This window comes from Lissotriton vulgaris, chromosome 10 (genome assembly GCF_964263255.1).
Source record: "Lissotriton vulgaris chromosome 10, aLisVul1.2, whole genome shotgun sequence".
Lineage (NCBI taxonomy): Eukaryota > Metazoa > Chordata > Amphibia > Caudata > Salamandridae > Lissotriton > Lissotriton vulgaris.
The window spans coordinates 269,925,499-269,952,531 of NC_141698.1; the positions used below are offsets into that span (position 1 = coordinate 269,925,499).

Below are 27,033 nucleotides of genomic sequence, written 5' to 3' on the forward strand. Positions count from 1 at the left end.
ACATTGCAAGATTTCTGCTTTATGTTGCCACCCCTTTATGACACCTACCTGTGACGTTTCTAGTACACACCTCTATGTTCACGCCTAGTTCACGCCTTCTAATTACGTATCATTACCACGTGTGTGTTTTATCTTGTTTCTCTCAGCTGTTACGCCTACTGTATTGGTTTCTATGACACGTTTTAAGTATATAAGCTATGTATTGTCAATAAAATATTGCTCTATCCCTTCTTACACCCCTGTGGTGGTAAGAACCCGATATCCGGTCTGACCATTCCTTTTTAAGGAATAAAACCCCTAAGAACTCTAACACCACGGACTCTGCGCCTTTCTTTCCGATTGAGTTATTATTGATTAAGTACTTACCTGCATAGAAATTAAGACGGTAAATCAAATATTTACCACAGGATAAAGGTGGGCAGTAAACGCAACATGCCACAGATGATGGTGATATGGCTTTTACCATCTGAAAAACAAATGTACAACCACAGGGAGAGAGGGGACAGGGGAGGTTGCACTTGAGCTCTTCCTGTGGGTGGGGGAGGGGTCAAGAAAGAGACGGACGTGTGTTTTATTTCAGTGCAATCATTAAATCAATGGGGTATTACCCATCAAATCAAAGGACCTGGGTATAAATTGGTTTGCGAAACAATGCCTGTCCACACACTTGGTTGGAGGGGGTAGGGGGAGGTTAGGGACGTATTGGGTACAGGCACAGTGGTTATAAACCAAGTGTGTGGACAGGCACACACCAATAGCGGAAGGTTGCCCGCTTTGTTCTACGGTAAATATCAAAACTGTGCACTCAATTTCCTCTTTTCCTTCTCTAAACACTTGAGCACCCTTTACTCTGTCACTGACTATACTTAATAGTCCTTGCGCCGTTTTTTGATTACTATTGTTTTATAAAAATTGTAAATAAATATGTAAATTCTTCAGAAGTACATTTTCAGAGTGTGGTAACAAGTTATTGAAATTGTTAATATGCCAGGATATTCGCTCTTTTTCATTTAATGTGGAGCCAATTCAGATAAGATGTAGATCTCCCTCATCTAGCTTGAGTCTAAGTATGCTGATTTAATTCGCATTTTCAAAATTTATTTCAGTGCAAGGTAGAGAGAACGCTGGGGCATATTAGCAAGAACCTCGTTAAATTATCAGGCTTGCTAATATGCGTTATAGAATTCCAATGGAAGCCCAGGTTAGATGTGCAGGACATCTAACCTGGGTTTCTATAACACATATTAACAAGCCCATTATCGCAGTTTTAGCGGCAGTTTCCTGCAGCTAAAACAGCGATAATTTTAACGAGGTTCTTGCTAATATGCCTCAAAGCCTCTTCATACAAGTCCAGCTCAAAGCACACATTGTTCTGAGGCATTAAATGATGAAGCGGAGAAGGCAGGGAGCGGGGGGCACAGGAGGGGGGAGAGGGTGATGGAGGGAGAAACAATTAGAAGTGTGGGGGGCTGGAGGACGAAGGGAACATCTAAAACTGGAGGGGGTGAGGGAGGGGATAGAGAGCTGAAGAAAGGGTAGAACAGCGGGAGGAGGGGAAGGAAAAACTACAGAGGAGTGGGGAGACAAAGAGCAGGTGGGGGAGTGGGGCGGCAACCAGAGAGGGAAAGAAGGAGGAGTGAGGAGAAAGGAGGAAAGAGGAAGACAGGAGTATGTATGTGCGTCCGTGCGATGGAAGGGCAGGGGTCCAACTAAGTTAAAGGGGAGAGAGGATGGCGCCACAAGAGGGGAGAGTTGTGGAGAGTGAGGGCGAGAGTCAGTTAGAGAGTTAGATGGGAGTGTAAGAGAGATCCGCGAAGTGTAAGGGCCAGGGAGCTAAAGATGGAGAGATGGGAGAGATGAGTGAGGGGTGCACGAGGGGTCTGCCGAGTGAGTGGGAGTGTAAGAGAAAGAGAGAAGTGAAGAGGAGCCAGAGAGTGGCAGGGCATAAGAGGGAAGACAGAAGAGTGAGATGGAGGGATCGAGGCTGCAAGAAAAATGGACCGGGCGGAGTAAAACGAGATAGAGGGAGGGAAAGAAGTGATGAAAGAGAGGAGGTAAACGAGTGTGAGAGAGTGAAGAAAGAGAGTGAAGGGAGGGCTGCGTGTGTGGGGGGGAGGGGATGGAGGGTCAAGCTTGGCTAGAGGAGGAGGACGTAAGTACCCCAGACTCAAGGGAGTGTGTAAAACTGCAGCAACGCTTAGGAATGAGGGAGGCTTTGGCATAGAGGCCCTTCCAATAATGGACTGATGCAGATAGGGGCATGAGAGGGATCAAGGTGTGGGCTAGGAAGGAGGCCCCCGGGTGTGGAGTGGGGACCCCTGGAGCTTAGAGAAGGGACACAGTGAAAGGGCCAGTCTGGTGGACTTGGGACCACAGAGGGCGGGGAGAAGCCCCTCGCACTTGGAGATGTCAGTGGGTGAGAGCATGTGCAGGAGGAAGCCGAGGGACCGTGTGCCGAGGAACACAAGGCCATGCGAGATGAGTGCGGGGCCAGCCACAGGAGTAAACAGTCCTGCTGTAAACCAGCCCCGCCTAGCAGAGGCAACAGGATCTGTGCCAGAGAGCACACATGGCGTCCACGCACACACACAGGCGGACGCACACACCTTACCACTCGTGCACACCATTGTTTCCGTAGCCAATCAATTTCCCGCATAAAGGACCTGGACACATTAGCTGGCCCACCATGAGGTCCCAATCGTGAAAGGCAAGGCTGAACTCTGTAAAAGGGCAGGAGTTGCTCAACTCCGTACGCAGCTCTTCCACTGCTGATCTCAACAAGTGCTCGCCATTGCGGGAAGGCAGCCGCTTGTTTATATTTGAATTGCGCTTTCACTTTAAGTGAAAGCGCGATGCAAAAATAAACACGCGGCTAAGGGAAACAAATGTGTACACGCCCACTTAAGATAAGAAATTGCTTCACGACAGCCGTGAAGCAGACGACCCAGTCCGGATGGGCCGTCCAAAAGCGAGAAAGGGCAGTGACCAAAAAGCATCCTTTTCAATGGGAAGTCAGCGTTTACCATAAACGCTTACGTGACCCAATGAAATGATGGGCGGGACTTCAAGTCCCCTTCTAAAATCTCTTCTCTCACAATAAGTTTTACCGAGCAAGCAGCGCATGTACGCTGCAATGCTAGGCGAGACCTAAAAAACTGGGTTATAAGTTAGTCACAGTCAAGCACTCAGAACATGGTAACATGACTGCATACCCCGCAGGGAGCATTCTCAGTCCAACATCATATTCAAGCAGTATTATGTTTTTCCTGAATTAATACGACTTATCTTACGGTCTTTTTAGTACATAAATGTTTATTTGACTCCTATATATATGCTATTTTGTGGATACTATTTGTGTCTCAATGTATAAGCATTGCAGTAAATATACATTATTTACAATCATTGCCCCTCTCTAGACAATGCACACATGCAGGAATAGCCACCCCCCATCCTCTAAATGGTGAGTAGTTTGGATGTTTTGTTTTGGTTTCTTCACAAGAATAAAGGAGCTGGTGGTAAGGAAAGCTGACTGGAGCCAGTCAACATTCCTTATGACCTGGCGGCTGCCTTGCTCAAGGAAGAACCTGCCCTATGTCCTGGAGAGCTTAATTACAGCCTGCAGAGCTGAGAGTAGCCAGGAGCCCTTAACAAGGGGCAGGAGATTTGAATAGAGAGAGCTGTTCAGGGGCCTTCAGACCTGATGAGAGGCCTCAGGGCCTCAAACAACAGCTACGCTAGAAGATTTCAGAGGAAAAAGGGTCCCTCAGCCATAATACCTGAAGTGGTTACACCTTAGAACATCATGATTCCTCGTCAGTACTACTGAAGTCCTCCTCACCACTGGCCCTTGTGTTTGGAGGGCAAACTTGCATTACGTTTCACCCACCAATTTCAATCTCTTGCATCCCTTCCCCCTGCTCAACCACAATTCCAGAAGCTCAATACAGTTTACCAGATAACAAAACAGAAAAACACCTAGAGTCACACACATTTAATCTCATCAAGTCTTCATCAATCCTTCTTCAAAGCTGCAAATGCTTCTGTGCCAGCAGAATCAACTGCATCTCATGACTAGCTCTGCAGCCAATCCAACCAGAACAGCCACCAACTTTTTGAATATAGGTATTTTCCAAAAGGAACTCTAAGGGTCATATTTACAACACCGCCTGCTCCACATTAATGCCGCTGGAGCATCACTTTTATGACGCTCCGGATGCGCAATATGCCTGCACATATCTACAAGAGCACTGCATGGCTTTTCATGGCCTTACAAATATGGCCCCCTTTCACACATTACTCTGCATGAAAAGGAGTTCCATGGATGTTGCTATGGGTGTTCCCACCCATGGAATTTGACGCATTCTCAGATTTACAAGATTTTGTAAATGTGGGAATGCGTCAGATTCCTACACCTCCCCAGTGGAGCCAAACAAGTGGAGAAATACCTTTATTTCCCCTTGTTTGTTGCTCTTTATATGTGTGCTGCATTCTGCAGCACACATAGAAGTAGGAAAACTACATCAATTATTGTTTATGTGCAGGAAGGTGTCCCTTCATGCACATAAAGAACTATCCATGCAATGCTGGCATCCTTGACCATGGTGCAAGTGTGCCTGCAATGGCACTAAGCAGGCAACTGTGCGCCAATGCAGAGGAAAGCACAGGGATGCTTCGTATTGCTGTAAATACGATGTATCCCTGCACTTTCCTTTTTTACATTTTTTATTACGATTTTTTATTTGCAGTGTAGAAAAGAATAATACAGAGATATGACATTTCAAACTCCCACTCCAACCCCCACCCACCACATTATACAACTATGAAGTAAGTGGCACAGGAAGAGGAGTAAACATAAGTATAAGTAAATGGCACTATAGTATCAAGATTCAAGAAGAGAATAACAAAGAAAGAGAGAGAGGGAAAAGAAGAAAAAATAATCCAAGCATCAAGTGGGAATATGACATAGGAAGCAAAGGAAAACAAGCGAGGGAGAAAGCACAGGCCAGATTATCCCGGCTGCTCTAACCAAGATGTTAGCATTTCCCACACCTCAAGGCCCTTCTTCCGACTTTTACGGCCTTTCCTGGCATAGACAGCTTTCTCTAGATGGTAAGTTGCCACTAGCCTGGCCAGCCACTGAGAGAATGATGAGGGATTGGCGTCCAACCATGCGGAAGCAACACAGATCCTCCACACTGCCATTGCAATGAAGATTAATTCCCCACTTTTAATCCTAAAAGTTTCAGACTGGGTCCCCAGCATGATGACTGTGGGGTTTAGTACAATAGACTGAGTGGTGACTTCCCCTAGAAATTCCTGTACCTTTAGGAGGATTGAAGCAAGTTTAGAGCAGGTTGCAAATATGTGAATTGAATCGGCACCATATTCAGAACACCGGGGGTAAAGTGTCCCTTTGCCAGCTCCCCACTTGGCAATTTTACTGGGAGTAATATACAAAAAAAAGTGTTGTGCCTGCAGTTTGGCTGACAGCAAAATTATTTGAGAGAGTGCTAAGGAGTTGAAAAATATACTGTGTGGGGATTCGAGTTTGGTATGCCCTTTGTCTGCTATTGTCGGTAGATCATCTGGGGTTTGTCTATTTAGTATGTTATACAAAAGACCTATCCGAGGGGCCGTGGTGTTGCACAGTGTATGAAGAAGTTCCACTTCCGTGAACCCTGTGGTACCCCCAACCTTTCTGGAGAGAAAATCACGTATGGAGAGATACTTAAAGGCATCTTGGCTTTTCAAACCGTATTTGGATTGTAAGCTTGCAAATGATTTGACTCCCTCGCTAGTGATAAGATCCCCCAGTTTTGTGATGCCTGCCTTATGCCAGTCTGAAAAGTATGATTTTCCAAAAATAGGGGGAAGATTGCAATTGGTAGTAATAGGAGAGTAATAGTTAAACCTTCCCAGCCCAAAAATTCTGCGGATATTACGGAAGACCTTGTATGAGTTCATTAAGATCTCAAATCTCACACGTTTGTAATATCCGAATGAGGTCTCTCGGAGAAGGCAGCCCCAATGCTGTTCACCCAGTAGGAGTTGAAAAGGCAAGGCAATCCTAGATACAGAAGAGAGGGGGAATTCCCTCACCAGTTCAGAGCTGTATTGCATAACTGAGGCCCAGTAATATAGCATAATGTTGGGGAAGGACCACCCACCCACTCTCCTGGAAGAGTTAGTTGCCTAAGCGCCTGCCTTGGTTGTGAGTAGGCCCAGATGAACTGTGTGAATATTTGCTGGAATTTCTGCAGATTGGTTTTGCTAAATTCCAGGGGTATGGTGCGAAAGAAATAAAGGAGTTTAGGAAAATATGTCATTTTTATAACATTGCATCTTCCAACAAGGTTCAGGTGTAGGTTATCAATTTGTTTAAGGGCCTTTAAGGGCCTTCTTGATATCTGCAGCGAGAGGAACCAAGTTATCTATTACAATTTCGTCAATGTTAGCTGATATGAGAACCCCCAGGTATTTAGCCTTAGGCACTAACCTGCTATCAGTCTAGGTGATTTCTTTGTTTATGATTATTTGTGTTTTATTTTTATTCAAGGCGTAGCCTGAGATTTTGCCGAATATTGGAGCCTCTATCTCCAATGCTAGTATGGAATTCACGGGATATGGGGAAGTAATGGCCAGATCGTCTGCATAAGCCATGATTTTAGTTTTGATACCCTGGATGCTAATTGCTAAGATGGCGGGATTCCTTTCAATTTGTTTAATGAATGGGTCTAGGTAAAGGGCAAATAGCAGAGGGGAGCAAGGGCAACCCTGCCTGGTGCCCCGTGAGATGTTGAATTGATCAGTAAGTTGCCCATTAATGGATACACAGGCCGTTGATTTAAGATATAGAGCCTGTACCGCCTGTGTGAGTCTTGGCCCGAAGCCCATCCTGCCCATAACCGCCCACAAGAACCGCCAGGAGACCAGGTCAAATGCTTTTTCAGCATCTAGCAGTGTTAGTGACATCAGGTCTCCAGCCGCCTGCGCTGCGTCAAACAGGGTGATGGCCTGCCTGACATGTTCTGTGGTGCCTTTTTTTGGAATAAAGCCATGCTGCCATTCTGATACTAAGGATTCAACTACAGAGGATATTCTAGATGCCAGTATTTTGGAGAAGACTTTGGAATCGCAGTTGATGAGAGTAATGGGTCAGTATGAGCTCATCTCCAATGGAGACTTACCCTTTTTGGGAAATATAGATATTCTAGCATTCGACCAGGAAGAGGGAGGGGAAGCCCCATTGAAGATAGAGGTTACCACGTCTGTGAAGATTGATTTAATTTGAGGGGCAAAGATCTTATAAAATTCCACAGGACTGCCATCCATTCCTGCGGCTTTCCCATCTGGCAAGCTTGATAGGGATTCCATAATTTCGTCCCAAGTAGATGTAAGTTCAACCAGTTCACTTTTATCAGAGTTAAGCTGTCTAAGATCAATCTCTCTTAGGTAGCTAGCTATCTCACTTTCGAGTGTACCTGTCACACTGCAGCTCTCCTCCGTATATAACTCGGTATAGAATTCCTGGAATCCCTTCTGTACAGCATTAGGATCATTGGCCTCAATCCCTGTAGCTAGCTTGATTGCAGGTATTTCACTTCTTGTGTACTGTTGCCTGGTCTTGACGGCCAGATGGTGCCCAATGCAATCACTGCACTCGTAGTTTTTTTCCTGTAAAGTTGCCCACTTAGCTGCATTTTTTTGGGCAAAAATTGCCCCTATTTATGCTTTAGCAAGAACTGCCTCTTTTCGGACAGGTTTAATATCTTGTCCTGCTTTCATCTTTTGGACCAGTTTTGTTTCTGCTCTCCTAAATTTTCCCTGCAGATCGCTAACTAGCAGCTTCTCTTTCCTGTTTTTCCTAACTGAGAACCTCAGGGTTTCGTCCCTGACCCCTGCCTTTAGTGTATCCCAGACAGTCATCGTTGAGGCGGTACCGATGTTTATTTCCAGGAATTCCTGGATCCAACCTTGCGTATGTACCTGATAGCCTGCTCCTGTAAAAGGGCTTTCTCAAAACTCCATCTTGGTACCTCCTTCCAATTCCCAAATCCCTTGATGTTTAAAATGAGAGGATTGTGATCTGACATAAAGCGAGGTGCCATGTCAATGGTACAGTTGCTGAGAAGTGAAGATGAAACAAAGAAGTAATCTAGTCTAACTAAAGTGTGATGCGGGGCCGAAAAGAAGGTGTAGCTGGGCTGCGTAGGATTTAAACTGCCCCAAATGTCACTTAGTCTGTGGATCTGAGCTAGGTTGACGAAAGCTTGAAATACTAGGGGCTTTCTGCCTTTGTACCTCCAACCTCCATTTGTTATCAGTTTTCCAGTTACTGAGCAGATGTATATTGAGGTCGCCACAAAGGATGATAGGGGTGGGCCAATGAGCTAGTTCCCCTGTAAACAAGTTGATGATCCCTGGATCATCGACGTTACTACCATATAGTGAGCAGAGGGTAAAAGAAGGGTTAGAGGGAAGTTGGCACTCGGTTATTACCCATCTGCCCAGTAGATCTGATTTAACACTGGGATTGTTGAGAGAAAGTCTTCTGTCTACCATGATTCCTACCCCTTTTGTTTTGGCGGCGCCCTGTGTGGTAGCCCCCACGACTTGTCTAGTAGATGTTTCTGTGAGCCCTCTATGTGGTCTGCAAATGTTGGGAGAAACAATCCTAAGTGAATCCATCTTAGCCATCTAAGTATTAAAAGGAAACCTTAGATCTCGACCGAAAATTTGGAAAGTGAGTATGGAGATATGTGTTTGCCAAAAAGTGCCCTTGAAACTTCTGTGCCATTTTTGTGCCGGTTTTCCTGATCCTCCATCTTGGACATTAAGTCTATCAGGCAGGCGGTATTAGACTTACTCTGTTGCTTAGTTGCCATGGATTCGGTTTCCAAGTGCTCAGTTCGTGCTTCCACCATAGCGACACGGTCGCTTACGTCGGTACAGCTTTTATTCAGCCGTCTTAGACCGCCCTGAAGTTTTTTGGCAGCACCTTTGGCAGCGCAATTATCTGCCCGAATCTCCTCCTGAAACACTTTGATGGAAGCTAAGATAAAAGCTAGGGAGGGCTCGGCTGTGTCTGCATGCAGACTTTTTGTACTCCCCCACTGCGTTGCGCTGGGATCGTCCTCTTCCAAAGGATAGGACATTTGAGAGTCTGAATAGTCCCATTTCAATTGGCTGCGCCGCTTGCTCTTACTTCTGGGTTTATTTGGTTGTAGGACCATGCCAGTGTCCTTGTTAGAGACCTTGCTGTCTCCTACACTTGCGTCGGACCCTCCCTCACCTGACGAGGTAGGTGTGCTGTCAGAGACTGAATAGAAATGCTCGGGCCCTGTTTCAGGGGTCCAAGGGGCTTGCACTCCGGGGGAACCTCTAGGCTCTGGATGAAGTTGGTTATGCCTGCCATCTGCGTCTCTGGTGTTGTAAGCGGGGTGCCAAGACTACCACCACTGGAGCCATTACCCTGTTCCTGTACAACAGAGGGCCGAGCTGAGAGTGCTTGTTGTGTGGCAGCCCCATTTGGGTGGTTAATAGCAGATACTCAGAGAGAGGTGTCTAAGTTCAAAGCTGAGTCAGGTAGCCCAACAGGGGCGCCATTGATGCTGGTGTCAGTGTCAACGCGTGAAATTTCCCTGGGTCCATTTTCATCCAGGATAGTCTCTTGGTTGACTGCTAAGCAAGCCTTCTGCTGTGAGCCTAGTATGAATGCTGATGTGATCGGCGTGGCTAGTGGAGCCATGAGGGCATTCTCAGTGGCGAGCGCAAGAGTCTTAGGAGTGGTACCTGAGGATTGGGCTCTGGTTCCCATAAAATTTTTCGCTAGGGGGGTTGCATAGGTACAGAATCTTTTGAGTCTTTGAGCGGCCCGCTCCCCCTGTTTTGCCCAACAGTTTTTTGTTTGCACTGACCTCTTGCCTGGATTTGGCAACCCCTTCCGTTGATGCAGCATCCCTGGGTTCTCTTGGCTCGGGAATGGCTTATGTTTTCAGTTTGCCTTCTTTCCGCGTCCCCAGGCACTCATGTCAAGGCTGTTTGTTTTGCTGGATGAGAGGAGCAGCCGCTGTGTCCGTTTCTCACTGAGCCCGTGGGTGATTGAAGGGTCCAAAGGTGCTATAAGCGGCGAGGTCCAGGTCAAAGCCACTATAGCGCACAAGATGGGCCAGACAAGGGGATCCGATGACAGTGTAAAATTGTAAGGAATAGCCTTGTGGGTTGCCTCGTAGAAGATCCCACATCCACAGTGTAGTTGCAAAGGTTTGGGACCTCTGGAGGACAGCCGCAGTGTTCTCAGAGTTCTCTGTGCTCTCAGCGTTCTCCAGACCGGCATCGCATCGTAAGGCGCAGGGCGGCTAGCCGATCGTTCACACGTCTGGCGTGAGCAGCCGAGCAGCTCGCACTCACGCTGATTCCATCTTGCTCCACATACAAGTAGGAAAACTGGTATACACCTGTTACAACGCATTTGTTACAACGCACTACCATTACAACGCGACTTTTACAACGCATACCATTACAACGCATTGCGCTGGGGGGCGCTCTAGGATAGGGAATAAGTATAATTTACTATCCAACACCTTCCCTAGGGTCCACGGGGACTGGAGTTAGAATAGTAAATTATACTTACCACTATCCAGCACCTCAAAGCGCTATGCGTTGTAATGGTATGCGTTGTAATGGTCGCGTTGTAATAGTAGGTAGTTGTAACGGTATGCGTTGTAACATGGTACATCCAGGAAAACTACATCAATTATTGTTTATGTGCAGGAAGGTGTCCCTTCCTGCACATAAAGAACTCTCCATGCAATGCTGGCATCCTTGCACCATGGTGCATTGGCACTAGGCAGGCAACTGTGCGCCAACGCAGAGGAAAGCACAGGGATGCGTCGTATTGCTGTAATACGATGCATCCCTGTACTTTCCTAACAACACAGCTGGGGACAGCAAGATGAATTGAGGCACCTTGCTCCGTTTTTTTCTAATAAATATGCCCCAAATGCCTTACATAAAACAGGCTTTGAGACGAGAATTCCTTCTAACCACCATCCAATAACAAACTGTTTTTAGTCAAAAAGCTAGAAAGATTGAAAGATCTGCCTCAAAACATATGCCTAAATTCAAAGAAACGAACCTGCTATCACATTTCCAAACAAATTCAATTATGGCTGAGGCACAGATGCATCAGTGATTTCCGCTTGGGATCATTTTAAAACAGTGGATTAAAACTGGAGTGCTGGTACTCCTATTACTTGCACTCTTCCTTCCCTTTGATACTGTTCACCATCACAACCTTCTACAAAGACTTGACAACATCAGGGTACGGGTGCATAAATGAAATAAAATGAATATTTTCTATCAGACAGATCATCATCTGACTACTCCCTTCGTGCCAGCTCTATTATTCACAACTAATGTACCCAACATCTTTACCCCTCTTTAACATTTACAGTAGCTCTATTTTGCACCGAATCTGCTCGTTCAATTTCAAGTGCTAATGTTATGCAGATAATAAAGAAATCATACTTCGGTATGAAAACTCATCTGACTTTGACTCATACTCAATCGGACAATATTGCCAAGTCAAATAATGGATGATATCTAACAACAACAAAATAAACATGTCACAAATCGAAATATGAAGTCAATGGATCAAACGCCGCCCATCTACAATATGGCCTCAGCAGGTAGGCTTACCACCAAACAACTGAGCCTAAGTGAGGAATCTAGGGATAAATACGGACTCCAGCCTGTCACTCATATTAAGATTGTGTTTGACTAATATGTTTAAACTGAAATTTGGCACTTCTTTTCCTCATATTAGCTATAAAGATATCTCTGCCTACATTGCTTTAAATGTTTGACCCACCCCACTGACTGAAGAGTTAGGTCCCTGGCCCACAGAGTAGGTGACCTAATATGTAACAAGCACTGTGAGCTGCTCTATTCACTGTCATGTGCTCCAAGATGAAACAACCTGCAAAAAAAACTAGGCAAAAACTGTAAACTGAGCAAAAACTGTAAGCACCATCGCTAGTCTGCTAGGATCCCTGCCCATTCCACCCCTTCAGAATTTTGCAGTAGGGTGCAAAGCATACCCCTAGAGACATCATTTTTTGTAGCTACATCTAGGTCATGGACCTCTCTTCCGGGGTACATGTGTGCTGAACCTCACCTCACCTCCCTAAAGTCAAGAAGTGAGTGACAACAAGGCTTCTCGTTTAAGAGCTGCATCTTCTTTCTTTACTCCACTTTTTTTCCTGGCATTGGCTGCTTTTTACCTGATGGCATGTAAGATTAGATACTGGCATGAAACTTCAGAGCATGAATGGATGAGAAATACATTTCAAATTACATAATCTATTGTGACAGAATGAAATTACCTGAATACTTTTTGGAATCCTTTAGGAGGGATGCCTGTTTTTCTTTATAAATGTCCTTCTGGATTACCCTTGCTTCAGGAAGAGGACCTTCCATGGAAGCCTTTTTCTCTTGTATAATGTCCACCGATCGGTGTGACACGAAGGATAGTACATGAGGAGGCACTTGTGCATGATCTGAGCCCTGAGGAAAAGAAACACTGGGGCTACATGGGGCAGCAGTCTCAAGTATGTCCTGGAGGGTAGCTGGGTCAGTGCAAGTCTCTTGACATGGATGATGCCATTTTACATCACCTCCCTGCAGAGGGTCCAGCTTCGAAGACAAGGGGAGGTCTGATTCTGTGTGCGGTGAATCAGAATACCTGCCTTCTGGAGACAAGGAACTTGCATGCTCTGTGCTCCCCGTCACACTCTCTGATGTGCTTTGGTTTTGGGCTCCATGAGTATGGATTGCAGTTCCGCATGGTAGGACAGGTTGACCTACCTCTGCCTGTTTATAAGTCCCCCTGCTATCGTTAATTGCTTGTGGGCTATTCTTATTTTGCTCTTCTCTAGATTTGCTTAATTGTGCCTCTCCTGGTGTATTTGCAAGAACAGCTTCCCCGAGCTCAGAAAACAGCCAGCCCTCATTCGCAACCTTAATGTTGATGTCACTCAGCTCAAGAGCAGCTTTCCCCCCTACCGTCTCTTTGCTACATTGAGGTGATGCTCTTTCTTGTGCTTCCTGGCTTTGGACATTTCCAACACAGAGATTTGATGTTGTGTAGCCCACTTTGATTTCAGAATCCTTCCCTTTTGCTTTGCCGATCTCCAATGACTCCCTGAAGCCCACAATGGATTTCACCTCAGTAATGTCTCTGGTGTTTGAAACGGACAGCTCCGTGGGAAGCGCCTGGGTTGGCTTACCCGCTTTGAGACAGGATGGTCTTAGTCCTAGATCCAAAGCCCCCAGCTGACCAAAGGAGCCTTGTAACAGGCTGGTGATATCCTGCTCATGGCTTAGTTGTTGAGTTTGGGAGGCTTCCCCTTCATTTCTTTGGATTTCTGAAAGGAATCCAGAGGAGCCCAAATCAGCAACAATGCTCAATATGACACCTTTGGCTGCCATGACTTCCTCTTTATTATCAGAGAGGTCACTGCATATCACGCCAGCATCCTTTACATCCATTTCTTTTTGTGGTGAATGGCCATTACCAGAGTCTATTAGATTAATATTCAAAGCAGTTTGTTCTTTCTCTGAAGATGTCAATGACTCCTCTTGACCTTGGGTAGCTGCCTGTATGTCATTGTGTAGCAATGGAGAAGTCACATGTGACTGCTGGATGAGACTTTGCATTGCATACACACATTTTGTTTCCAAATGTTTTTCCTCCACCTGAGTTAAAGGAGCAGGTAACTGGCACTTCTGTTTGTTGTCAATCTCTTCTGCATTCCGTCTTGTAGGTAAAGTGCTTCTTTTCACACCACTTGCTGCAGGGTTGTACGAAACTGAATCAGATGACAAAATAGAAATATTCATGGTATCATACTCAAACTCAGGAAATGTGTCCTTTTGATCCCCTGACCAAGATTCATCATGAGTGGGCAACGGTGAAGCTTGGAGTGCCTCATGGAAAGAGACTTCTGGCTGGGAAACCTCTTCTAGTTCTTCAGTCGGAGATGAGCCCAGGAGGTTACCACAAACTGTAATGTCTGAAAGCAGAATATCAGAAGAGGGCTGCTCGTCCTGTACCTCTTTCCCAATATGTAGTACTCCACACATGAGGTTGCTGTCAAACTCTGAAGAGCTCTTCTGAATAAAAGGCTCCATGTTTTTTTGGGGTGAGAATCCCAAGGATGCATTTGCTGATATATCTCTCGGAATGCATGTCCCGGGTGCCCTTTCTGCAATTTCAGAAGTATCTTCACAATTGTAGTGTTCTTCTTGGCTACTATTGAGTTCTGAGGAGTGAAGCAGTGCAGGACAACTGGCTCCCTTTAGATCTTTGGAATTATCACTGATACTTACAGAACTGTTTGTTAGTGGGTTATCCATTCCTGACTCACTATTTTTACTATGGTGACAGATATCTCCCCTGTCTGGTGTGAAGCAGGACTGCGCCAAGGAGGCGCCATGTCTTTCTTCTGGGTGCCTTGATTTCTGAGTCTTTGAAATTCTTTCATCTGATGACATCTCTTCTATTTCATTTTCTTTTGAGTCACAATTGAAGGCTGACTGAATGATTGTGGATCTAGGTGGGTCTGCATGTGTGTCTGCTAGGATTGACAGTGAATGACTGGAAATATCTCCCATTGCCTGGGTAACAGCAATTGTCTGCAGAGATGGTTTACCCAAGGATGTCTTTGGCTGCACATCATCTTGGCAAGATACATGTTGGTTTTCTTCCAGAACTATGTCATGCACAGTCTGAATTTCAAATGTTTGCACATTTCGGTTTGTTTCTTCTTGCGCCACACTGAGATTATAAGGAACACCGGTAGGCTCTGCTTCATTATCGGGCTCAATTAATTTTGGATCTTTAATCCTGTTCCCCTCTTGAGTCCTCGCAGAAAAGTGCCTTAAAGTGCAATCAGTTTCTGTCTGAATCTTTAGATTGGATCCTAACAACTCTTGTGGTTCGTTATTGTTCACAGCCACAGTAAGCAACCAGGATGAAGGGGCAAGCGATGAGAAATAATCCTCTGAAACACAGGTCTGTTTTTCTGGCTCAGGTGGCTTGGAAATTTGATCAGAGTTATTTAGCTGACATTTCTCAACAGCATACACATCAGGAAATCTCTCTTTCAGAGCCTTGACACCTTCTTTGCATTCACAATATGGTATCCCCTGGAACATATCTGAAGATGCAATTGAGTAAGTACAGGCTGCTGGCACTGGCGGTAGATCTGTGAACCTTGATTGTCGTTTTGTATCACTGACTTGGTTGGACACTTCTAGCTCTTTGCTCTTGCTGTTTGAAGGAGACCATGTGCCCAAGTGCCTTTCTGGCAGACCAGGCACATTGCTGTCATTATTATTTGCTCGATCAAAGGAGGAATGTTCTTCAAGTTCCTGATCAGAGTCAAAACAGGCTATCAAACATTCACCTGCAGACATGACTTCAAATTGTGCTTCTCCTGGCTGCTGTAAGTACTCCTCAAATGTCATCTCCGTAACAGTCGCTGGATCTTCCTCTCTCTTTTCCAGTTTCATGATTCGCAGATCTCGTTTGTAACCACTGATTTCATCTGCATTTTCTGAGTGTTCTGTATCTCTCACATTCATGACACTTATTCTGCCTGTTGATTCCACTAGTTGCTCTTCTCCTTGTGAACCATCCAATTCCATTCTCTTCTCAACCACAAGTTGGTTTGTTATCAGAGAAACCTGCTTTGTCTCAAATGGAATTAGGGGTTGTCTCCCACTGTGGTCTTTCATGTCTTTGCTCTCACCTGTTTCAAAAACCGCCTTAGTGAACTGATCAAATTTTGCCCTGTCGCCGGAAGCAACCTCCAGTGTTGAGAATGTCTCCAATTCTTCATCTGTATCAAAGCAGGCGATCAAGCACTCTCCTGCATTGAGAACATTGCCTTCTAGTGCCTCGTCCATTTCTGACAGTGAAGACTGTGGCTCCTCGGAGATGTCCGGTGTTGATCTCCTTTCCTCCTGCATTTGCACTACCTTTTCAGATTCGAATATCATGGCAGAATCTGGTACTGAAGTAAAAGAATTTAAGGAGTTTGCCTCGCATTGTGGTTCCTCTCTAGACACCTGGGGGGAGCTTGTGTCTTTCCCTTTTTCAGCAGTGTTGCCAGCCATGTTGCCAACAGATTCATCATCTGAGATTTCCTTTGGCTCGCATGAGCTCTCTTGATGGACTCGCTGTTTCAATAACGTGGGTGTTGCTTTATCATCTGGTAGTGCTGGGAGTGAACATTCGGCATTGGGGTGCATTCTACCCACTTTGTCTTCCTGATCTTCATTTGCTACACTTCCCTCACCAGCTTTCTCCAGAGCCAGATGTATCTTGCTGTGACCAACGGACTGTGAATGTACATCCAGCACATCCTCATCTGCACTTGAGAGGTCAGCTGGTTCTACATCCACATCCACTACTGCAAATACGGCACCTTCTTCATCCATGTCAGAATCATCAGAAGAGGTCTCCATTTCACTCTCACTTCCTGAAGCCTCTGGTTTGAAATCATCACTTCCTCCTCCGATGCCCTCTGCAGAGTCTGTCACAACAGCATACTGCTCAGTAGTGTAACGCTTCGCCTCCTCCTCCCCATCATAGGATGCAGACTCTGAAGATTCAGATGTGTCATCTTGATATGCAAAAGACTCATCCACTCCTTCATTCATGGAGGTCTCTGACAAGGAATGAAGGAACGAATCTTCATCATCAACCCCATGGATCACATCATTTTCTGCCAGATCTTCTTGAGGAAACAGTGTGATCTCCACTGACTCCGCCTCAAAAAGCAAGCTCCCATGGAATGGCAGCAACACTGCAGGGATCATCTGGTCATTGTCACCTCCTTCAACACTACCTCCGAAAAAAGCATCTGGGAGTTCAGAAGAGGACGCGCTCTCAGCTCTTGAACCTCCAATGGCTTGTCCCACTTCAGAAGTACTTGCTATCGAAAGCTGACATGTATCTAAAAAGGCAGTTTGAGGAATGGTAGAATGGGCACCCAGGGAAGAAAGGGGTGAGTCAATGTCTTCTGAGTTACAATAACTTATGCCAGTGAACTTTTCATGAGTTGGGGTGCATTCACCTGGATTTCCATAGTGGATTCTTTGAAAAGAGGTAGCAAAATCCAAATCCCAGTCTTCTTCTTTCTCGTCTTCACTAGACTGGTCATTAGCCAAGTCCTTGCTATCCCGCTTCTTGCTGGGAGGCCTACCAACAGCATGGTTAAGCCTAGACTTCATTATTTCAGAAGCTACATCCAGATCCTTCTCTGTCAGATCAGGATCTAGACACAGGCTCTTTGATACGTCAAATGGGCCTTCAACTTCATCTGCCAGTTCTGAGAGTGATTCTATGTAGGCGGCGGGGGCTTCCATCTCTGATTCAGCCATGAGGTTTGGGGAGCACGAAGGCGATGTGCTGGATGTTACTGAAGACCCCCAGCTCCCACCTTCCGCAGTGATGTATGACCCTGACGGAGATGTTGGTGGAGAGTAGAGACTATCATTCTCCATGTCAGCCTGCTCTTCATTTAGATTCTCCTTTGAGGAGATGTGATATTTGAGGTGGGAGTACACTGTTTTAATGGGAGTTGAGGGAGCTGTGAAGTAGAGTTCATGGTCAATATTGCACAAATGCTTGTTTGGAAATGACGGACCTACTGCCTCAATTGCCTCGGAAGGGAACTCTTTGGTGGTTTCTAAGGATGGTGAAGGCACATCAGCATCCAAGGTTTGCCCTTGAGAAATAACATCCCCTTGTAAAATATACTCTCTGTCTGAACGTTCAAATGGCAAGTACAAATTGTTCTCTGGTGGGGCCACTAGGTGGTGCCTGTTCTCCACAGCTTCAGGTTTTTGAGTTGAGTACACAAGGGATGAGTCTAACTCTGCAATGTTTTGTACAAAGAAGTCTTCCTGGTTGCCTCTTTCTACAGAAGAACTGAAATCTGAAGTGGCAATTTTGAGGGTTGAGCACAACCGTGGAGCATTTGGGATGTCCTCCTGAGGGGCTTTGCCTTCATGAAGCAGACCGTCGCCCACTCCCATCTCCTCACTGCTGCATCTTGTTTCCTCACCCATTACAATCCGGGTGTCCAGCATGTCTGGGTTCAGGGGCTCCCTAGGTTGCTGGGCACCTGCATAGACGAGGAGGTTTGGTACCATCTCCTCTAATGGACTACAGTCATCCAGCGTGGAAGTCACTAGGTCCCCAGTGAGAGAGCCCCTTGCTGTCACATCACAACTGGCCCCTTCTGGTTGAGGCCTATCAGCTGTCTTTGTTTCTAGAAAGGGCAAGGCGCGTCCTTGATCCTTGAACTCTGGTTTACTGTTGGGGCTGACTGCTGGGGAGTCTTGCACTGGAGTTAGGGTTGTGGGGGTGAAACCGTCACTGCTGGGGGTTGATGCACATGAGGCATTTGCAGAAAACCCTGCAGATAAGCAAAAGAAAGTGAAATATCAGTAGGATTTAGGAATAATATCAGAAAAGTAACAGTTTGTTCAATAAACTAAATGAAAACACAATTTATGAACCGACTTACCATTATAACTTTTAATTACATTCTACAAGTGCCTATGACATTTAGCTTGACTAAGCATCCAGAAAAAGGCAATTTCCCACCTTTGAGTCCCAAGTAAGACGCAAGACCATAAAAAAAATGGCTTTCACTGTTTGAATGGTTTGCTCAAAATCAATTAAGGCATTTGCTCAAAATCATTTAAGGTATGGAAAGGTACACCAGGAGTTCAGGTACTGCCATACATTTCCAAACATAGGGCATCAACCACAACTCCAACCATAATAATGTCAGTTATCCCACGTAAGTGCATTTCACACAAACACGACCTTAGTTTATGGCCAGGAATCTGCTAGTATTATAAGTAACAGTGGTCCCTATGGTAAGCAATAAAGCACAGAATTATTTCTTATTTCACAAACATTATATAATAGTTAAAATTGTAAATCATAAATTATTCCAATCAATAAACTTGAGTGAGGTGGAGAGGTGCTCGGTGTCCATTCAGTGATACAATGGTGCATAATACATGTATCATCACTAATGGATACTTCTCATACACACAATTGTAATATAATCCACATGGGTTGAGTGAAAATGTTTATGACATTTTGATCCCATTACAATTAAGGGATCTTCATCAGGACTGTGGGTAATGGTGATCCAAGGCACAGCTGAATTGAATGAAACAAGCAAAGGACAAATGAGTATGAAATCAAAAATACTGTAATTAAACAACACAACATAAAAACCATAAAGGGCAGAAAAAGTAAAATCAAAACACTGATGTACCATTTTAGAGCACTATGATAAGTTAAAAGTACCCATAAAACTACTGAGGTGGTGTTAAGAAAGGGAACATAACCAATCAAGGAGAGAGATTACACAGACCAATTAGGCTTACAAAAACTGTAACAATAAGGGTAAAGGGAGTTATGCAGCCAGAACCAACGTCTCTCAAATGACATGTTAAGCAATGTAAACAGCACTCTGGTAATTAGGCCATCCGATAAGGTTGGGGGGTTCTGCTTTAAACTAGAAATCACTATTAGAATGAAATAATGAGAGGCAAGATGGCGCCCACGAGTGGACGTGTAGGCTGACCACTCTTCGTATCCCTGCAAGCCCCGACAGTGGAGAGACCTGACGGCGGAAAAGGCGCTCCACGACGCTAACCCATACGGTGCCGGAGTCTGTGACCCCTGAATTGAAACGCCGGATAGTGAATGGCTGATCAAATTCTCACTTGTGTTTGTGATCCGGCATTTGGCACTTGGTCTTGGTAATGGCGTTCGCAGACTCACGGCCCCAGTGAGCTGAGCGGGATACTCATCAACACCTGTGTGGCTGTGCTTGTTCGACGTTTGGCGTTCTCCAGCCTGTACCCGGGCTGCCCCCTCATCTCACCTGTTTCTGATTGTGGCTTGACGCGGCTCACGGTTCTGCAGCCTCCGGGGGGAGCGACGGAGAAGGACGCAGTCGGAGAGGATTCTTCGCGTTTTGGAGCGCTGAAGCACTGGGATAGGAAACTCAGCTGGCGAGTGCTCCACACTATCGGGCGGACTGATCAGACCCGCGGAGTTGTAGCGGTGAGTGCTTTTTATAAAGGACAGAGAGCAAGTTTGTGCAGCGCGAGATAGCTGCTGTACTGTATCAGATATCGGGACGATAAACTTGGGAAAAGAGAAGGTATGGCTCCCAAAGGAACAAGGGGGAAGCAGAAGGTCTCGGAAGATCAGGGGGAAAACGGTGCACCCAAAGAAGTGGGCAAGACAGCTATGGGCAAGAAAACTCAGCCCAAAACACCAGTGGAACCAGCGAAAATAAAGGGAGCACAGTCAAGTGATAATGTTAATGCAACCGGGACGGGGGCAGACAAGAATGTAATAATCCCCTCCATTTTGGCAGCTGCGGCAGCATTAGAAAAAGATAGAGCTACGGATATAACCGAGGGTTCCTATCCTAAAACCATCATAAATGTCGGGGAGAGTCAAGAACTTGGGGAAAGTGATGGTTTACCCCCGGTGCCAGGAGCAGTGGGAGGAGAGGAGTATGTTCAACTGGATGGCGAGTTTGGGAAATTCTACTCTATGTCCGAAACGTCGCTGCGTTCATCTTGTGAGGATTTAGTATCACAATATGCCCTGCATATGAGTCTTGAAGGAGGGAGCCCGGCAAGCAGTTTGTGCCAGGATGATTCTATTGATATTACTGAGGATAGCCCCTCTACTGTTCGTGATTTAAACATTAAAGCCTCAGCCCACATAAGCAATGACGCTAAGGTAGATCGACCACATGAGGAGTCTGCTGCTGGAGTGAACACTGACATTTTATTAGCTCTGATTTATGAGTCTATAATGTCGTTGCGGGATGAGACAAGGGAAGAGAGTCGCAGAGTGCAAACTTTGTGTCGGAAGCTCCAAAACTCAGTTCGAAGGCTTGCAAAGTCACAGGCAGACTCCGCTAACAGGTTCAATGAGGCTGAGACTCGCATTTCCAATTTGGAGGATGTAGTGGAGCAGCAGAAAGGTGCAACAGAGGCTCTACAGGGGCTAAAGGAGGAAACTCCCTGGAAACTTGCCGACTTTGAAAACAGGGCTCGTCGTAATAATTTGAGGGTGCTCCAAGGCAAAGAAGGTCAAGACCCTCGCAAGTTTATAGTCAATCTGTTTAAGGAAGCCTTCCCGGAACTCACAAAGTGGAATTGGAACAGGGAGGTCGAAAGAGCGCATCGCTTTCCATTTAACTTGAAGGGGACTGCCGGTCAAGGAACTGAGAAAGCGATCGAGAGAAATATGGACAGGCCTAGGGCTCCTTTGATCTCCTTTAATAGTTTTCTTGCTCGTGAAGATGTTTATAAACTCGCAAGACCTGAAAAGCGACGGCCTGGCCCTGGGTTCAAGTTTTTTGTAACCCCTGATTTCTGCAAATATACAGTAGACAGCCGATGGCAACTTCGACAATTAATTACTCCGCTGCAGGCTAAGGGAGCACAAGTGTTTCTTCTCAACCCCGCGAAGTTGAAGATTGTGTATATAGAACGAACACAATTATTTACCAATGTGGGGCTGGTCAAGGAATTTTTAAACAAGATCACTGGTTAAACATCATTTAGGGTGGGGTAGAAAGGAGGAATTGTGGGGGTAGTTCATCCCTAGAGCTAAGTGAGATTGGTAACTTGTGATAATCAAAAATTCTTCTCTTTACTTTTCAGGTGGCTATGGTAGTTGTATGTCTCTTTTTATAGAGAGGATTTATTTTGAATATAATTAGTTATGAAAAGGTTTCTCCAGACAGGAAGGAAGGATTTCCTTCCTACTTATTGAAATGAATGAGTAGCACATTAGGGGCCTTGTGGGGGGATACGGGGACATTGCCAGCTACATCTGCAGGACCATAAGTCCTAATGCCTCGTTATTGGGAAGGGGGGGCAAGGGGGAAGGTGGGAAGAGGGTGGGAGGGGCACGTGGAGGGACTTGGTGGTGGGGTTAAAAGGGGGTAAAAAATCCACACTTGTATTAAAAAATGACATGGAACTCGAAAGAGAATCAATAAAAAACATGATAGGCAATTTGACAAAAGGTTTTTGTATGGTATTTGCAAGGTTAAATGGAGTCAATTGGGCGGGATATCTAGCTGAACCATATGTTTACCGCTAGAGATCTTCGAATATGCTCGTTAAATGTTTCTGGGTTAAACAATTTCAATAAACGAAGAAGAGTAGCGGCTGAGCTGCGCCATGTTGCTCCGGATGTGGTGTGCTTACAAGAAACTCATCTCCATTGGAATAAACATCAGGCATTAGTAGAATTTGGGTTTTCTATTTTAGTTTCATCTCAACAATCGGGCATGACTCTGGGGGTAGCTATCTTAGCAAAAATGAATTTGGTTACGGTACGACGGAAATTAGTGGATACAAATGGTAGGTGGGCTATGGTTGAATATGGGGGACAGCATGGGAATTTTACAGTTTGTAATATTTATGGCTCCAATATAGATGACTCAGTGGTTTTGGAACAAGTACATGCTGAACTTGCAGCTTGGGCCACCCCCTTGATTATTGTGGGGATATGAAAATTTATTTAACAGTGCATGATATCGCTGGGGGGGCGAAGGCTTATAAAGGTCGGAAACCGCAGGTCTGTAGGGCCCTCCTTAATTTGTTAAAAGATTATGGTTTGGTGGATGTCTGGAGCACCTTGTTTCCGATGGACCCTGGTTATACTTTCTACTCCCATCCCCATAAAAAGAAGGTTAGGCTGGATTATTTTTTCATGGAAGTGCCTCACTTAGCTAAAGCTAAAATGCAGATTTATCCAAGCATCTCATCCGATCATACACCTATTGTCTTGTCAATAGCTGGTTGGGGGGTACTGGGTATGGTGAGGAAATGTACCTTTGACCAAAAACTATGTTTCAACAAGGAATTTATAGTGTATCAGAAGTAGTGGATAAGGGAATTCTTTAATAATAATAGAAACACAGCCCCAATCAATATCGTCTGGGATATTTTTAAAGCCTGTTTTAGGGGAGAGGTCCTAAACTTTGAGTTCGCTTGGCAAAGAAAATTAAAAGTAGAGATGAAGATGCTATATCAGACTACAGCTGGCAGAGGAGAAGTTAACAGTGGGGATAGTTACTCAGGGGGATGTGAAAGCACTAGAGGTTGAGGTTGCAAAGAAAAGGGCAAAAATCTTGGGAGTATGGGACAGCGAAAATGCAAGAAAATATTTGGCACAACGGAAGATCTGTCATGAGTATGGAGAAACAGTAGGAAGACCCCTAGCCTTAAAGCTGCGTATGAAAGATGCTAGTCGCAATATAACATCTATGAAAGATAAGGCTAGGATTTTAACAATTGAACCCAAAGACATACTGGCCATTCTTCACGACTTCTACTCAGCACTGTATAAGACTGAACAAAGTAACTTGGAGGAGCTAGACCTTACTGTACTAGAAACACTTGCTAAACTAGATCCATTAGTGGCTGATTTATTGGAGGCACCTTTATCAAAGGAGGAGTTAGCTATTGCAGTAAAAACGTTAGCAATGGGGAAAGCAACGGGATCGGACCAATTACCAGGGGAAATATACAAATTGTTTTTTGAGGAACTTAAAGAGATAATGTTGGACACATTTAGGGCTGCTCAAACTGGGGTAGCACCAAAATCATGGGACGAGGCTATTATAGTTGTCTTTAGTAAGAAGGGAAAAGAGACCGATCTCCCGGGGTCATATCGCCCCATTTTACTTTTAAACTATGATGGGAAGATTTATTCTAAAATTTTGGCAAACCGTATATCCAAAGTCATCATCCCACTAGTATCTGATGATCAACATGGCTTTATTCCAGGTCGAGGAACAGTGGCACATGTAAACAAAGTTATTACTTTGTTCGATATAGACGAGGTAGTAGAGAAACGCAGCTTAGGGCTGATATTACTTGACGCTGAAAAAGCGTTCGATCGCGTGGAATGGAAGTATTTATGGCTACTAATGGAGAATATGGGATTTCCTAGGAAATTTATGATGGCATTGCAAATTCTGTATGAGGCACCAACAGCTAGAATAGCGTCTATGGGTATGACTTCTGACATAGTTCAGATTACTAGAGGCACAAGGCAGGGATGCCCCTGCTCTACCCTGCTTTTTGCATTGTATATAAACCCCTTCATTGGTATGCTCTCTAGTAGTGAAGCTATTAAAGCTTTTTGGGTAAGTAACATCCCTCATACAGTTTTTGCCTTTGCAGATGATATTGCGGTGACTACAGAAGATCCGACCCTTGCTTTGATAGAAATTGAGCACCTAGCCAAGATTTTTGGTCAATTGTCTGGCTACAAGTTAAATGCTTCGAAAACACAGTTGGTCTGTTCTAAAATAGTGAAAGTCAATGACTCTAGAGTAGTTGTAGAAGCAACTTACTTGGGGGTTAAGATAAGGGCAGCAATGTCTGAGGTAGCTGAGGCGAATTGGGGTTCACTTTATAGAAACATAGCAGAATCCTTGGAGAAGTGGGGGAGGCTACATTTCACCTTAATTGGTCGAACCAACATATTAAAAATGAATATCTTACCAAGGGTATTATACCTCTTTAGATCATTACCATTAGAAATACTGCCAGCTCAAATTCAGCAACTACAGGCTCTGTGTGCTAGATTCATATGGACCCTGGGAAAGCCGTGAAGAGCAATGAGGCTTATGACGCTATCAAAAGACAGGGGATTCTATCGGTCCCAGATTTTGTGTTGTATTATTATGTTTGTTTTTTGCAAAGGATGCGCATTTTATTGTTGGGAGGTGAAGAGGATAATAATACAATAACATCAAGCTCTAACATTTCTATATACCATTTAACCTTAGGAATGGAAGCTAATCGGAGTCTATTCAGAGAGATAGAATGGAGCTATTACAAAAGAACTCGGTTCAAGACAGTAGCAGCAGCCAGTAAAATATGGAAGAAAGTATGCAAATTAATTAATTTAGGAATTTTGACTTATTATACCCCACTAAATGCGGCAAAATTGCTCCCAACCATTTGTGGTGACAGTGTGGCGAGGGCCTGGCAGGTTAAAGGGATTAAGGCACTAGGTGACTTATATGACCAAAGTGGAACGCTCAAACAGTTCTTAGTATTAGCACAGGCTCACGGGTTACCACAAGCACAGTTTTTTAAGTTCTTGCAAATTAGGGACTTTTTAGTCAAACAGAATTTGAAACTGATATCTAACCCTTTGATGGAGGCTCCAATGGCTCATAGTAGAATTGGTGGGTTGTATAAAATTTTAAGTTCGGGTAAGAATGATGATTTGGAAAAACATAAGTTATATTGGGTGGAGACTCTAGGTAAAATGAGATAGACATTTCAATGGAGGAAGCGATTACTACTAGAGCTAGGGAAGTCCTTATGTCAGCAAATTTACAAATACAATTTTTTAAAACTTTATTCAGGTTATACTATACACCTGCGCGGATGAAAAAATGGGGCAGCCGCTATGATGGTAAATGTTTTCAATGCGCTTCATCCGATGCGGATATAGATCATATTTTTTATACTTGTGTTAAATTGCATCCCTTTATACAAGATATGGAACGATTCTTATCTGACATATTAGGGAGACCTGTTCGTATAACTCCTGCCTTGATGCTTTTAGGGATGGGGCAGGAAGTTTCAAAGGGGGGAAGTTTATATAAGTATAGACTCTTTTTATTTGTAGCAATGACTATAGCCTGTTTATGTATAGCGGGGGATTGGCTTTGTCCTGAGCCTCCAAGATTTGAGGTTTGGAGGGCTAAGCTATACAGAATAGCTACCTTGGAATTTAGTTTATACTCGTTAAAGGGGGCAAGGGAACGGAAATTGGGTCTTATGATTTGGGAACTTTTTTTGGCCCATATGAATGACTGAGAGTATCAGTATGCAAATAGCAAGGAGTTATGGAATATAACACAAGCCTAGCAGTAGTTATAAACATAATATGGCAATTACACTGTTTAAGCCAAAGCTCAAATGGGGATATTTGCAATTCTTAGTTAACTTCATTCTTTTTCAGGCTGGTATCATTTATGTTTTTGCAGCGTGTTATCTTGATTAATTTTACTGAGAAGGCTCAATTACATAATGTACGAACTGCATGCAAGGATTATATTGTGAAACTGTGTATTGTGAAATGTCTATCATGCCTTGGAAGTGTGGAATCAAAATAAATAAAAGAAAAAGAAAAAAAAGAATGAAATAATGAAAATACTACCCAATCATGAGGTGGGAAGCAAGATGGCAGCTGTGTGATGTGGCCTTAATGCAGCTCTCTGACCAGGCACCAGATCAAATGTAGTTTTGGAGGAAAAAACAGACAAAGTATGCTGACGTTGGCAGTGAAGGAGTTCTGGCAGGCTGCTACTTTGCTTTGAAAATGTATCGGCAACAGGCGAGGTGATACAATGTTGCAAGAAAAGTTTCTACTTGACTGCCAATGCTTTGTAGCCACTGCTGTGAGCTGTGGTGGGTGCACCTTCTGTGGTGGAAGCAAATCTGAGACCAGAATGGGTTGCACAGTGACTGGAGCAGGAGCCGGTGGCCAGAAGGGAAAAGGGGGCTTCTCTGGCAGCAACAGGGCCTCAGGCAATTGTGGATTCCGAAGCGGAGCCAACAGACAGCACAGCACTATGCTGGAGTGGGAGGTGCCTCCCAGCAACGTGGAAAATGGACCTGGCCACTGAGAAGAAGGGGAAAGGTGGGCCTCCACCATCCTTACGACCTGTGGGCTTGACAGTCTTGGAACTCCTCCATGGCTCTACAAGCTCGGTGGGAGGTCTGAAGCAGTTGGCAGGGGCCGAAGAAAGTCCGGTTAACAGCAAAATACCCCAGGCAACAATGGAAACCCTATCCAAAGATTTGACAGAGGTGGAATCTCAGAAAAGGTGCAGACTGTCATAGACAAGACAAATAATGCTA

General features: G+C 44.7%; 1 protein-coding gene across 1 annotated transcript in view; it reads right to left on the bottom strand.

The window, feature by feature from the left end:
• The window catches only part of LOC147685106 (uncharacterized), a 359,065-nt gene that overhangs the window by 224,995 nt on the left and 107,037 nt on the right, over positions 1 to 27,033 (bottom strand). Inside the window, exon 2 of the mRNA XM_086940991.1 lies at positions 12,387 to 18,491. Within this exon, the coding sequence (XP_086797117.1) occupies positions 12,387 to 18,491 (6,105 nt within the window). The remainder of the gene's footprint in view (positions 1 to 12,386; positions 18,492 to 27,033) is intronic.